The sequence below is a fragment of the Panthera tigris genome, chromosome D2 (genome assembly GCF_018350195.1).
Source record: "Panthera tigris isolate Pti1 chromosome D2, P.tigris_Pti1_mat1.1, whole genome shotgun sequence".
NCBI classification, from domain to species: Eukaryota; Metazoa; Chordata; class Mammalia; order Carnivora; family Felidae; genus Panthera; species Panthera tigris.
In genome coordinates this window covers 51,515,233-51,531,049 of record NC_056670.1, presented here as the reverse complement: position 1 = coordinate 51,531,049, position 15,817 = coordinate 51,515,233, and the positions used below count along the sequence as shown (strand labels likewise).

Here is a 15,817-nt window from a genome sequence, read left to right as displayed (position 1 = left end):
TATGAATAAGAAAGGAAGAAAACTCATTTACAAAAAAACGTATTTTGTTGAATTTGAAATTTGATCGGACAAAGCCTCCCTTAGGTGATACTTACTTCATCAGAAACAAAGTCTCCAAATCTGTCTAATGCAAAAACACAAAGGAGTCTAATAACTAAGTCTTCCAACCACTCTTGATGCTGCTGAATCATCTGTTAAAACAATCATTTTTAATTACCAAAATCATACTTTGTATTGGGGGTTGGGGACACATTAAGTCCAAAATCAAAACTAAAATATTGGGACAGACAGGTTTTGCTGTAGGAACAACAACCAAAATACATAAAAGTTCCAATTACTACCTTTAATATTAACCACATCGTGTTTATTGATTAATTAGGTTCAAATATACTACACCAAGATCTTTAAGATTCATGAATTCTATTATGTTACTTGCACTCTAAGAAATTAAGAAACTACTAAAGGTTGCTCTAATTTCAATTATATCTGTCATGTATCTATTATCTATCCTATTACCTGTGTTTCATGCTACACCAGTCATATTGCTCAATGACCTCTAAACTATCTTCTTACACCTCCTACTCTACTTTCCAATCTTTTGTATCTTGCTCTTATATATTTTTCCACTCAATGTTTCTGAACAAATCTTTCCCATGAACTCATTCTTTCTCTGTTAGTAAATAGACTTCCTTCTGACCTTTAAACACTTTTCCTCATATTTACCTTTCCATATTTATTTATTTCTCATTTCTATGTCATGGCACAACTCTGTAACTTCCCTGTCTTGAGAAAAGAAGCAAACTACTAAAATCTGTTGATAACTGATCCTTTACTACACTTACCTCTTCTAAAGTGCTATCTCCCATTTTACCACCACTTTTTCCATGAGCTTTAAGGATTTCCCGAAGTCCAGTGCCTGCACCATGCCGAACCTAAAAACAAACAAGACGCAAATGTCAAAGGTTAAATGCTTAAGAAACTGAGTTTAACTTTTCTTCAATATGAAAAAGGGATTCTAGATTTTTAAGAAATCAGAATAAACTAAAGTGGCACTTCAAAAAAACGTGTTCTTCTGCTATCCAAGAAAAATTACATGCATTAGTTTCACAATTTTGGTTATGTCGAATTTTTCTAAAATCAAGCTAAGAAAGTAACTAACCTAAGATCCTTCTGAGATATTAATCTATTTGGCTATGATTTCCCTACCTTTTACCTGCAGTTAGCATTATCCCCAGCAAAAGTGAGGAAAGAATCATGTTGTTCCCTATAGCTCCAACATCAATATTTTAGAAATATATATATTAAAACTAAGTTCCAAAGATACCAGTATAAATGTGAAAGGAAGACAATTCAACTGTCTCATGACTAATGCTTCACTGTCACCCTATAGCATTCTGAAGCATCATCTGGAAGGGAGGAAACAGACCACTGGCACCTCACCCACCCACTTACTTATTCAAGACCCAATTTAAGTTAACACTTGAATAACTTTAAACAGATGTACATCAAGGAGCAGAAAGACCACTAAAAGGTATTCCACAGCAGTGGTTTTAAATTACCCAGGAGCCAACTGAAGTAGGACAGAATGCTTTGAGACCACCAACCCTCAACTTCAATCAGAGAAACCTCACTTTCATCTCTTTTAACATGCTGGGATATGATCAAGATTTTCTCTGAAGAAATATTTCTGAGACTAAAAAGCTGGTTTGGAAACTATTACTCTTAATCAAATTGTCCTCTTAAAAAGGAAGTTTTTACTATTTGGTAGAGATATGCAAGTCTTTATACCACAGCTAAAAAAATGAAAAGAAACTAATAGTTCTCTAAAGATATATGATCAAAAAGGGTACGAAAGGTGAAAATCAGTCTAAAGTTTTCCACTTAGAAGGTGAGTGATATGAAGTGCCCAGATCAGTGGGAAGAATAGGGACTCTAAAAAAAAATGTTTCACATGGTTCCTTCATTAGCAAAAAAAAAAAAAAATAGAGCTGAGAGAAGCTGTAATGACGAAATCTTACCTCCCAGGAAGGATTAAAAAGGTCATTGCAAAGTTCTTCACAAAAGCTTTCTAAAGGCCATTCATTTGTCTGAGTAAGAAAAACAGAATTACTACTAATTCAAAAGGTCTGTTTTATGCTAACAATTTAACTTAATAAAAGTGTATTTATTTGTAGGTCTAGTAAAAATATGCTTTAAAAATTTTAATAATTAAAATTTTTACTAATGAAGTAAAGATACAATAAAATTTCTCTCAATGGATAGATTATTACCTACTGACACATCAGTATGAAAAAATTATAAACAATTTCAAAAGACACTTTAGGGTATTTCAATAGTACCTCTTCAAGTAAGGAAGAACTGTCTGGAATATTATCAATCAAAACTTTGGAATCATTTGTAGACTGATTAATAACAACATTTGCTATTTTTCGTCTCTTTTCTTCTGGTTCCCCATCAGTGCTATCATTGCTGAAAAATAAAAGTCACCATTTTAAAAAGTGAATAAAGAATAATGTGAACCACAGTGAATGTAAAAGAATACATCATATGAACATTTGTTTTGCCACATTCATGGTTTACTTAAAACTTCATATATCAAATAAGTAAGATCAACCATGTAAAAAGTTTTGAGCAAAATATATTCCCCTACTCTCACTAATGAATGTAAAATAGGTTCATGAATTCTTGCTTTCAAACTGAATCACAAATTTAACAGTCTTTCTTTCTTCCTCTCTTCAACCAGCTCTTCTCCTTTTCATTTTAAACTCCCTTGGCCTAACAACCTAAATCTGGCCCAGCTTAACTTTTCTAGGCTTTTCTACCCAAGAGGAAACTAATGCACTGAGTAACACACTATAGTCCTACTAGCTCTTTAAAAAAGAGATAAATGACCAATGAAAAATGTGTCCAGAAAATCTGAAGAAATGTTACTTTATGACTAGAAAAAAAATATTGAGGCTAGCATAATAATAAAACATAACAAATGAGAAGACAAAACCACTTTATTCAGTATTAACAGAAAAGACAATCAGCACAGTTGAGGTACATACAGCACTATTTTCTAAAATATCCCCCGTATCTTAATAATGTGACTTATTTGGCCAACCATTTTTTCTAAAGGTGATGAAAGAGGGGCACCTAGATGGCTCAGTTGGTTAAGTGTCCAATTCTTGGTTTCAGCTCAGGTCATGATCTTGTGGTTCATGAGTCTGAGCCCCACATCAGGCTCTTCAGCTTTTCGCTGATAGTGCGGAGCCTGCTTGGGATTCTCTCTCCCCCTCTCTCTGCCCCTCCCCCACTTGTGCTATCTCTTAAAATAGACTTATATAAACAAACAAACAAAAAAATAAATGTGATGAAAGAAATCTAACCTTCCTCAGTCTCATTCTCTATTACTCTTCCCCTAATTCTCTCCAATCTAGAAACACTGGCTGGCCACCTTACTCCCCTTGAACTTGTTAAGCGTTTTTCTCCTTCCAGACATTTGCCCTTATGTTCCCTCTATTTGGAATGTCTTTTCCAAATATTCATAGGACTCGTATCCTCACTCCTTTCAGATCTTTAAAGAAAAGTCACTTCTGTGAATCCCTCCCTGACTATCCTTATCTAAAATTTCAAATGTTCTCCCCACAACACATTTCACATGTTCCTTCCTTGTTTTATCTCCTTTTTCCTACTTAACTCTTATCATTAACATGATATATGCATATATACATATATGTGTGTGTGTATACATACATATATATATTTACTTATCTTTTAATTTTTTTTAATGTTTATTTATTTTTGCGAGAAAGAGACAGAGCACAAGTTGGGGAGGGGTAGAGAAAGAGGGAGACACAGAATCTGAAGTAGGCTCCAGGCTCTGACCTGTCAGCACAGAGCCCGATGTGGGGCTTGAACTCACGAACCATGAGATCATGACCTGAGCCAAAGTGAAACTCTTAACCAACTAAGACACCCAGGTGCTCCTATATTCTTTTTTTAAAATGTTTATTTATTTTGAGAGAGAGGGAGAGAGAGAGAGACAGAGTGTGAGCATGGGGTGAGGTAGAGAGAGAAGGAGATACAGAATCTGAAGCAGGCTCAGGCTCTGAGCTATCAGCACAGAGCCCAAGGTGGGGTTTGAACTCATGAACTGTGAGATCATGACCTGAGCTGAAGTCAGATGCTTAACCAACTGAGCCACCCAGGCACTCCTACTTATCCCCTTTAAAAAAAAAAAAAAAAAAAAAAAAAAAAAAAAAAGATTTTATGTTTAAGTAATCTCTACACCCAACATGGAGCTTGAACTTATAACCCTAAGATCAAGAGTTGCATGCTCTACCAACTGAGCCAGCCAGATGCCTCTACTTATCTTCTCCCTTATTCATTTTTTCCTCCAGAATGTAAGTTCCATGAAGGCAGAATTATCTATTTTATTCACCAATGCATCCTAAGGGCTTAGAACAGTATCTAGCACTCAGAAGGTATTCAGTAAATATTTGTGTAATGAATGAATCATAAACTCTGAAAAATAAAGTCTACTATTTCTATATTCAAATATTTGGGTAAAAGTGCTTATACAAATAAAGCCAATAGAAACCTATTAGGTTACTATATACAATCCTAATAAGTTGTTTACTTAAAAAACTCTGTAGTTTAATGAAGTTCAATTAAAATTTCATACTGAACAACTTAACAAGTAAAAATTTATACCAAGTAGATGTTTATTATTTACTCCCTTTGCACCTAGTTTTTAAATAAATACTGTAAACACTTACATTTTAGCTTTATATTTATAAACGGAAAAAACAAAAGGTCCTGTCATCTGCAAAAAAAACTTTGTAAGTTTTCATGTGTTTAATTACTCAAACATTTCTAGAACACCATAAAAGATTCTGATTTAACAGAGCTGAATGGGGCATTTTAATGAATGCCCCATTCAGCTCTGTTAAATGAAAATGAAAATCTGCATTTTAACACACCCCTCAAAGTGCTTCTGAACAAGGTTGTTTTGAACCACTCTTTTAGAAATGCTGTTCCAGACCATACACAGATACTACTTTTATTAATTCATTAAAAAAATGTGGACAGTGATTTTATCCAGAGTTCTTTCCTACAAGATTAAGTAAATAAACTTGGATTACTACCTCCTATTTGGTCTAGCCATCAGGCTAGAAGACAGATGATGTAACACTGTGACAGTTCTATACTAATCAATATTCTTAACTTGTGGCCCTTAGGGGCACCTGGGTGGCTCAGTTGGTTAAGTGTCCGACTTCGGCTCAAGTCATGATCTCGCAGTTCGTGGGTTCGAGCCCCATGTCAGGCTCTGTGCTGACAGGTCAGAACTTGGAGCCTGCTTCGGATTCTGTGTCTTCCTCTCTCTGCCCCTTCTCCCCTTACACTGTCTCTCTCTCTCTCTCTCTCTCTCTCTCTCTCTCTCTCTCTCTCTCACATAAACATGAAAAAAAAAAACAAAAATAAAAACAAACTTGTGGCCCTTAGACCACCTCTCTGACTTCACTCGGTCCTACCCTCACCTCCGTCTACTCATCCTAGATATACTGCCTTTCTTTCTATTTCTTGAATAGTCTATGATTAAGGCATTTACATTTGTTCCCTCTGCCTGGAATGCACTTCCCTCGGAAGATCTTCAGCCCCCATTCAAAGGTCATAATTGGTAAGGAAAAATAAATCTGCATATGTGGATTATTCTGGGGAAGCTGTCCTAGTCCGTAGTAATAATAAATAATCTCTGACAATTCAGCAAGACAATCCAAATGGTACTCCACAGCTAAAGACAATGTCAGCAAATGTTTTTAAAAATCAAGCAGACACAAAACAGATAAAGCATCACTGTTTTAAATGAATAAGCAAAAAAAAAAAAAAATTACTACCTCTTTTCATTAGTTTCCACTGCATCTCTGGATCTCTGTTTTGCAAATAACTTGGCCATTCTTTTAGCTTTGTTCTTTTGTCTACTGCTCATTCCTGCTCGAAATTCTGAGTCAATCAATTCAGCTGCCTGGAGAGTCTAAAAGAATAAAAGAATGCTGAGTTTGAACTTTTGAAGTTAAAATAAATACCCACAGCCTCAGAAGAGTACTAAGTCTATAAATTTCACTATATCCAAACTGACCACAGTTTGACAGCTTCATGCTATTCTGTTATATGGTTATTACCATAATTTCACTCTTTTATTCCTTATTTCCTATTCTTCCAATTCTCAGCAGATGTTTGTATGTTTCTTAACTTTTTTTGTCACCGATGTAGCACAAATGTATGATCATAACCCACAGATAGGGTTTTGAAAAGGTGATACTTCAAAATGACCACAGTAATAAAGATGTGGTGGTACACAGATACAATGGAATATTACTCAGCCATAAAAAAGAACCAAATCTTGCGATTTGCAACAACTGGATAGATCTAGAGTATAACACTATGCAAAATAAGTCAGAGAAGGACAATCACCATGATTTCACTCATATGTGGACTTTAAGAAACAAAACAAAAAAAAGAAAAAGAAAAACCAAAAAACAGACTCTTATTAATCATAGAGAACAAATTGATGGTACCAGAGGGGAGGTGGGTGGAATGAGTGAAACAGGTGAAAAAGATTAAGAGTACACTTACCTTAACTCCAAGTAACATAGAATTGTTGAATCAATACATTGTACACCCAAAACTAATAACACTGTATATTAACTATATTGGGTTTAAAATAAAAATAAAACAAACAAAAAAACTGTAATACCACCCTAAAGTTGTAAGAATAAAGAATATTAATTAATATTCTTAATTAATTAATATTAATTAATATTAATTAATTTCAATATCACCTATTGAAAAAAATTATAGGCATAAGTGATCCAGCATCCTATAGTCAACTTAACTCATATTGCTCCTTTTCTCTTAAGCCATCACTATCTACTGTTTTTTGCTGTCTTTTCCATTCATGGGAGACATTATAAAGGCTTTCAGTTCAAGCCTAAAAATCCTTTCTGCCCTTAACTGATTTAAGATTCAACTAAAATTCACTTTGACCACTAATTTGGGTCACTGGTATGGATACCCCACTACGGTCTTAGTCCAGAGACCAATGGCGCATATACAAGCAATGATAAACCTATGGCAACAAGTAACATTAAGCACCTCCTCCCAAAGGTCCATGACATATAAGGCCAACCCAACTTGGATCTCACAAACCTCAAAGTCTCTGCTGCCCATCCTACATACAACTATTCTGTCCATACCCCATCTTCTCTAATATACTTGGCTCATCTTTTTTCTTATACCATACACGATAACCACACTATGATCACATTACTACATTTTTGTTCCCTTTATTCTATTTTTATTTTTTATTTACACCTCATGCTTCTCTTTGCACCTCATTTCTTTCTGTTTCTTTATAGTTGTCATATTTTCTGCCTCTTTATACTCTTCTTTTTTCCTCAGGAATGTTCTTTTATTTGTGTCTGCAAAAGTTATTCATCAACACATACTCCATTAACCCTAAAGAAAGGTTCGAAAATTCTGATGGTTTAGAGGACCAGTATAAAGGAAAAGGCCAAAAGAAAGACAAGATAAGCGTTTCATGACTGCAAAGCAAGAATTCTTAATAAGGACCAGGAAACTCTAAAAAGATACTGCAGTGGCAAGAGGAAAGAATACCAACCCCCTTGAATGTTAATATTTCAGTTGCATGTGAATTTTTCTTAGGAGAGAGCCACAACTTTTTTACTGGAGCTTAAGCAGTTTGGGACATTAAAAAAGCAGCAGCAGCTTGTGAGCATCCAATGGGAATTTGAAGAATGGAGAAAAGGGAGAAATACAGAGCAAAATTATGGTACATCCATAAAACAAAAGAGAATGAAGCTATCAAAAAAATACATGATCAATCTGTATATACTGATATATTCAGCTACATGAAATGGGAAAAGATAAATATGGCTTAAAATACAAATACCTGTGTCTGCATGTACAAGTAATTCATGAAGGGTTGCCTGTGGGGCACGGGGACATGCATATCCATCAATTATTAAAAACTTTTTACTTCATATTGTATACCTTTTTTCATTGTTTGAAAATTTTCTTATCATATCTGTTACTTTGCCAAATAAAAGAATAAATCACTGCTCTAAAGATTTCTAATATCATACTAGCCCTTACTATCCTCTACTCTAACATTTACTTTTTTTTTTTTCCACTGAAGAACAAAGGAAAAAGCAATTGGTGCAACTGGGATCTCTCAATAGCAGTGGCTCCAAAAGGCCCACCACAGCTTTTATCCAACAGTCAATCCAGAGTTTATAAGGTAGGCTGAACTTCTATCTCTTTAGGATCTGTTACCAGAAATTCAATTCATGAAGACACTAAATACTAAATTATGGTGGAACAAGCCGCAATGAGCAACAGCATTTTTTTTCATTGCAATAACATGGCAAGATGAAGCAAAACCCTTGTATTACTTGCAGTCAAAAAACCAAAGATTTTACCTACAGGTTGTTTATTTACAAGGGCTGTTGAAGTTGGAGTATAATCCAGATCTTCATCATTGAAGAGTTCTTCAGTACTCATTCCAATGGCTTCTCCCATATTAAGACCAAGTTTCTTTTGTAATAGTTTCCGTTGGCGTGCTATCCTCTCTTTAGGATCCACTTCACCTTTAAACAGAAAAGAAATACATTTCCTCCAAATCAGGTAAGAAGTTTTCTAATCAATGAAGATCAAACTTGATTAAAAGTAAAAAAATTTTAACTATTAACACACCCCTCTCAGGAGGTGGCTCAGTCAGTTAAAGTCCAACTCTTAATTTCGGCTCAGGTAACGATCTCACGGTTCATGGGACCGAGCCCCACGTCAGGCTCTGTGCTAACAGCGCCGAGTCTGCTTGGGATGCTCTCCCTATCTCTCTCTGCCCCTCCCCTGCTAACACATGCACTTTCTCTCAAAATAAATAAACATTTAAAAACAAACAAAAACCACTCCTCCTGACAATAAAACAAATCATACTCACAATTTGAACATGTCATAAACTCTATTATCTAACTATGATTGAAAAATAGTGTTCTAGGGGCACCTGGGTGGCTCAGTCGGTGAAGTATCCAAATTCGGCTCACGTCATGATCTCACAGCTTGTGAATTCGAGCCCTGCGTCAGGTCTGTGCTGACAGATGAGAGCTTCGAACCTGTTTCAGATTCTCTTTCTGTCTCTCTCTGCCCCTCCCCGTTCACATACTATCTCTCTCAAATATAAATAAACATTAAAAAGAAAAATAGTGTTCTCACTAACAAAACATTCTAGGAATTTTCACTGAGATCCCACCATTGCCCCACTATCAATTATCAAGTATATATAAAAGGAGATTCATGCTTATGGAAATAAACCAATTTTATTTATTTATTCATTCATCCATTCTCCACACCCATCATGGAGCTTGAATTCACGACCTTGAGATCAAGAGTTGCATACTTGGGGCACCTGGATGGCTCAGTTGGTTAAGTGTCTGACTCTTGATTTTAGCTTAGGTCATGATCTCATGGCTTGTGAGTTCCAGTCCTGCACTGGGCTCTGCGCTGGCAGTGCAGAACCTGCTTGGAATTCTGTCTCTCTCTCTCTCTCTCTTTCTCTCTCGCTGCCCCCTCTCCCCTGCTCATGTTCTTCCTCTAACATTAAAAAAAAAAAAAAAAAAAAAAGAGCCTCCAGTCTTCCTAGTTTGAGGAACTAGAGGAAAAAGAGTTAAAGTTCACTATAGCCACTGAAAGGTAAAGAAAACCCAAAAAAGAGAGAGCCAGAGAGAAGACCCAAATTCTGTAAAACCTCAGCCAAAACTCTAGCTTAATTATAAACTATGTGAGCACATGGCAGACTCCAAACAGTCCAGCTAAAGCTAAAAAGTGAATTGAGATTTGAGCTGTTGTCCATCTCAGAGGAATTGCAATTTGAGTTTCACATACTTAAATGCCTGCTAAAACAAGCAAAAAAAGAAAAAATCAAACCAAAATCCTTTTTCGAAGAATATAACGGAATCCAGCCTAAACAATATATATAGCATTTATCATGTGAGGGACAGAATTCAAAATTAAGCAACATACAAAGAATCAAAAAATGTATCCCACTCTCAAAAGAAAATTAAGGAAGACCAACTCTGAGATGACCCAGATGTTAGAATTAGAACACATGATTTTTAAACAGCGAGTTTAACAATGGTTAATAAGGAAGATACTGTCACAATGAGAATACAGAATACCTCAATAAAGAAACAAACCATAGGGGCACCTGGGTGGCTCAGTCGGTTAAGTGTCAGACTCTTTTTTTTTAAGTTTTTTTTCCTTAATGTTTCTTTTTAAGAGAGAGACAGAGTGTGTGAGCAGGGGAGGGGCAGAGAGAGAGGGAGACACAGAATCCAGGGCAGGCTCCAGGCTCCAAGCCGTCAGCACAGAGCCCAACGCGGGGCTCAAACTCACAGACCGCCAAAGTCGGACACCTTGAACGACTGAGTCACCCAGGTGCCCCAGCATCTGACTCTTGGCTTTGGCTCAGGTCATGATCTCGTGCTTTGTGGGTTTGAGTCCTACATACAACTCCAAACTGACCATAGGGAGCCTGCTTGGGATTCTCTCTCCCTCTTTCTCTGCCCCTCCCCTGCTCATGCTCGCTCTCAAAATAAAAAAAAAAAAAATTAAAGTTAAAGTTAAAAAAAAAAAAGAAAGAAACAGAAACTATAAAAAAGAAGCTGAAAGAACCATATACTTGTAAAGGGTGAATTATATGATGTGCAAAATATGCCAATAAAGGCATTTAAAAAAAAAAAAAAGTAGATCTGGACTGAACTATACAGAATCTGAAATTTTAAAAATCAGAGTGGGCCTAACGTCTGAATGGAAATATCAGACAAAGCATAAGTGAATTTAAAGATGAGAGGAATAAAAGTACCCAATATGAAGAACAGGGAGGGGGGAAAAAAGACCTAAAGAAAACCTGAAAATGAGATTAAAAAAACAATTCTACTTACAATATCATTACAAGCAAAACTTAAAACTTATACTCTGAAAACTACAAAAATCCTGGTGAAAGAAATTAAAGATCTAAGTAAATGAAAAAACATTCCATTTTCATGGATCATAACACAATTACTATCGTTAAGACTGTAATACTTCCCAAACTGATACAGAGTCACAATTCCTATCAAAATGCCAGCTGACTTTTCTGGAGACACCGAAAAACTGATCCCAAAATTCATATGGAACCAGAAACATCCATAACAATCCTGAAAAAGAAAACAAAACAAAACAAAACAAACTGGAGGCTCAAGCTTCTTGATTTTAACACTTATCACAAAGCCAAAGTAACCAGGACAATGAGATACTGGCATAAAGATAGACATCAGTGGAACAGAACTGAGAGTCCAGAAATAAAACTATAGTTCTATGGCCAATTGGTTTTCAACAATGGTGCCAACATCATTAAGTTCTTTTCAAAAAAGGTGTTGACACAACAGGTTAACTACATGCAAAATAATGAAGTTAAACCCTTAACCTCACAACACCACAAAAATTAACTCAAAATGGGTCAAATACATGATAATATAAGAGCTAAAGCTCTAAAACTCTTAGAAAAAAACACAGGAGTAAATAACCTTAGATTTGGCAATAGCTTCTTAGACATGACATCAAAAATTTGAAAAAAAAAAAAAAAAGAAAAAGATAAGATGCACTTCATCAAAATTATTAACTTTTGTGCTTCAAAGGCTATCATCTAGAAAGTAAAAAGAGAACTCGGAATGGGAGGATATGTTTGTAAGTCACCAATAGGAGATTTGTACTTAGAATATATAAAGAACTCTTACAACTCAATAATAAAAGACAAGAATCTCATTTAAAAAATAGGCAAAGGATGTGAATAGACAGTTCAAAGAAGATACACAAACAGTCAATAAACACATGAAAAGATGTTCAATGTCATGAATCATCAGGAACATGCAAGTCAAAACTATAAGATATCACTTCACATTCACTAACTAGTATGGTTATAATCAGTCAGTTAAGAACAAGTGTTGGCAAGGACACGGAGAAATCAAAATCCTCATACACTGCTGATGGAATGTAAAGTGGTAGAGCAAGTTTAGAAAACAGTCTGGCATTTCCTCATATGGTAAAACATAGTTACCACATGATCAAGCAATTGCACTCTTGGGTAGCCATACAGGAGAAAGGAAAACACGTCCATACAAAAACTTTTACAGTAAACCCCCGGATTGCGAGTAACTTGTTCTGTGAGTATTCTGCAAGACAAGCAAACATTTCTAATAAATTTTAACTTGATAGATGAGCAATGTCTTGCAATGCTAGTAGTACATGACACTGAACATCACATGATCACAAATGAGCCAAAGGTGTTCTCTGTTCTCTCTCTCTCTCTGCAGGATTGTGGGTGATGGCCTCCCACTCTTGGATGCTCAGTCTCAGGCTGTGGTGTTTGGCAGAAATCAGCGGGTGCAAGCCCTATGTCAGGCTCTGTGCTGACAGTTCGGAGCCTGGAGCCTGCTTAGGATTCTGTATCTCCCTCTCTCTCTGCCCCTCCCCCACTCATGCTCTGTCTCTCTCTAAAAATAAACATTGAAAAAAAATAAAAAAGAAATAAAGAAGAGAGTAGCTTAACACTACATCACAATGCCTATGTCATTCACCTTACTTCATCTCATCAAACAGGCATTTTATCATCTCATATCATCACAAGAAGGTGAAGTACAATACAGTAAGATATTTCAAGAGAGATTTCTATAACCTTTATTAAAGTATACTGTTATAATACTTCTATTATTAGATATTGTTGTCAACCTCTTACTGTGCCTAACTCATAAACTAAACTTTATCATAGCTTTGTATGTAGAAGAAAAAATGGTATATACAGAGTTTGGTAATATCTACGTTTTCAGGCATCCACTGGAGTCTTGGAATGTATCCTTTATGGATAAGACTACTGTATAAAGTTCCAGTTTTGAAACACAGAAAGAGTTCTGAAGATCAGCTGCACAACAGTGTAAATGTACTTAATATTATTGAATTATACATTTAAAAATAGTTAAGATGTAAATTTTGTTATCTATAGTCTACCACAATTAAAAAACTGACACATCCTATAACAGGAATAAAAACTCTAGAGGGAATCAAAATGAAGTACTTTTACTACAAAACGGATAAACCTTGGAAACATTCTGCTAAGAAGCCAGTTGCAAAAGACCGTATTTTAGATGATTCCATTGATAAGAACTGTCCAGGATAGGCAAATCTAGAGAGACAGAAAGATGCTTAGGGCCCAGAAAGGGAGGGAAGAAAGAAGGGTGTAGGAGGTTGATAGCCAAAGGATACAGGGTTTCTTCTTGAGATAAGGAAAATACTCTAAAACTGACTGCACATATCTATGAATATACTAAACACCACTGAACTGTATGCTTTAAAAATGAGTGAATTGTATGGTATGTGAATTATGTCTCAACAAAGCTATTTTTTTAAAAATTTAAGGCTGCTCTACCTGGAGAGAAAAACACTAGGCATCCAAAAGCGAAGACTGCTGGATCACAAGTCCATGACACACAGAAGTCCAAAATCAGTCCTCTCATTTCAGGCAAAGTCCTACTGCAGAAAGTAACCCACACAACTGCAAAGGAAAATCAGACTAGCACCTATACAAATCATGTATGTGTCCTTCATATATGAGGAAACAAACAGATGAGACATTTAAAGAAAATCTAATTAGAGGATTTTAAATGAGCACTGTTGAGCATACTGTGACTTATCATCATTAAAATCCAAGTTCCCCCAAAACTGGGGTTCCCAATCCTGGTTACATATCAGAGTCACCTGTGTAGTTTTTTCTTTTAAATACAAAGACCTAGAGCTCTCCACAGACCTATTAAATCAGAATTTCTAAGATAAGACCAAACACGTATTTTTTTAAGTGACAGGGGGACACTGACTTTTACTCCTGGATAAGGACCAATGATCTCTGATATGATGACAATAGTAAAATTAGTAAGCTTACTGTTGAGAGAGAACTTTTTTCAAATTGGAAAGTTTTTGAAATGACTTCTACCTCCCACATTAGAAAAACTATGCTTTTCTGGAACTTAACCAAATTCTCCTTTTAATTCTCTCCAAAAATAATTAAACTACAATTGACCCTTGAACAACACACAAGGGTTAGGGACACCAATCCCCCAAGCAGTTAAAAATCTGTGTAACTTCTGAGTCCCCAAAAACTTAACTACTAATAGTCTCCTGTTGATCAGAAACCTCACCAATAACATAAACAATCGATGAACATGTATTTATATATTATACACTACATATTCTTACAATAAGCTAGAGAAAAGAAAAGTGTTATTAAGAAAATCATAAGGAGGGGTGCCTGGGTGGCTCAGTAGGTTGGGCCTCTGACCTTGGCTCAGGCCATGATCTAGCCATTCCACAGTTTGAGCCCTGGGTCAGGCTCCTAAGAGCTGGAAACCTAGAATCTGTTTCAGATTCTGTATCCCCCTCTCTCCCTCTGCCCCTCCCCAATTCATGCTCGCTCGCTCTCTCTCTCTCTCTCTCTCTCAAAAATAAAATAAACCTTAAAAAAAATTAAAAATTAAAAGTCATAAGGAAAACATAATTACAGTACTGTACTATATTTATCAAAGAAAAAAACACATATAAGTGTACCCACACATTTCAAAAACCTATGTTGTTCTGAGGTCAACCAAAGATCTTTCAACAGAAACCATACTGGGGTGCCTTGGTGACTCAGTTGAGTGTCTGACGCTTGACTTTGGCTCAGGTCATGATCTTGCAGTCTGTGGGATTGAGCCCCCAGTCAAATCCCTGCTTGGGATTCTCTCTCTCCTTCTCTCTGCCCCTTTCCTGCTCCTTCTCTCAAAATAAATAAACTTTAAAAAAAAAAAAAAAAAAAAAAGAAGGAAGAAAGAAACCATATTAAGAGTTAATAGGTATTTGTCTTTTTTTTTAATGTTTATTTATTTTTGAGAGACAGAGCAGGGGAGGAGCAGAGAGAGAGGGAGACACAGAATCTTAAGCAGGCTCCAGGCTCTGAGGTGTCAGCACAGAGCCTGATGTGGGGCTCAAGCTCAAGGACCACGAGATCATGACCTGAGCTGAAGTCGGACGCTTAACCGACTGAGCCACCCAGGCGCCCTGTTTGCCTTTTTTTTTTTTAAGAGGAACAAGTGAAGATCACTTCATTAACTTAGCTAGACAGATATGCTTTGAGTAATAACTAATTTTATTAGCAACAAAACCTGTTCTCTTTTGGTCTTAGGCAAAAGAGCAACTTATTTACTTACAGAAATCCATCAAAAACATCAAGGTTTTTTCCACTCAAAGCATGAATCCTGAATGGCCAAAACATTATTTTACATCCAGATGGATTCTATAAGTTTAAAGATAATGGGACAAGGACCTACCCAACATTTATTTTTCATTTTTAGTGTTTGCTTTGGTCACCAGCATGAGTAGATCCAATTATTTAAAATTTAAAACACATGATAAAAAAGATAAAAAAGAAAAAAAAGAAAACTGTCATACAGTCTCCCAAATGTCCAGAATTGTGAAAACAGTATCACAATCTGTACTAATCCAGGCTTTTAAAATCTACTCAACTGGGAGAACCTGGGTGGCTCAGTCGGTTTTAACCATCTTGAGTTCGGCTCTGGTCATGATCTCATGGTTCGTGAATGTGAGCCCCATGTTGGGGTCTGCGCTGACAGCACGGGGCCTGCTAGAGACTCTCTCTCTCTTCTTCCCTCTCTCCTTCTCTCAAAATAAA

The 15,817-nt window shown here is 36.0% G+C and overlaps 1 protein-coding gene across 3 annotated transcripts in view; it reads right to left on the bottom strand.

Annotated features, from left to right (window-relative positions):
* The window catches only part of BTAF1 (B-TFIID TATA-box binding protein associated factor 1), a 118,609-nt gene that overhangs the window by 79,138 nt on the left and 23,654 nt on the right, over positions 1 to 15,817 (bottom strand). For all 3 annotated transcript variants that reach the window (XM_007080076.2, XM_042959979.1, XM_042959978.1), the window contains 6 exons: positions 8,491 to 8,654; positions 5,883 to 6,019; positions 2,340 to 2,469; positions 2,019 to 2,087; positions 843 to 932; positions 96 to 191 (listed from right to left, as the gene is read on the bottom strand). In XM_007080076.2, the coding sequence (XP_007080138.2) occupies positions 96 to 191; positions 843 to 932; positions 2,019 to 2,087; positions 2,340 to 2,469; positions 5,883 to 6,019; positions 8,491 to 8,654 (686 nt within the window). The remainder of the gene's footprint in view (positions 1 to 95; positions 192 to 842; positions 933 to 2,018; positions 2,088 to 2,339; positions 2,470 to 5,882; positions 6,020 to 8,490; positions 8,655 to 15,817) is intronic.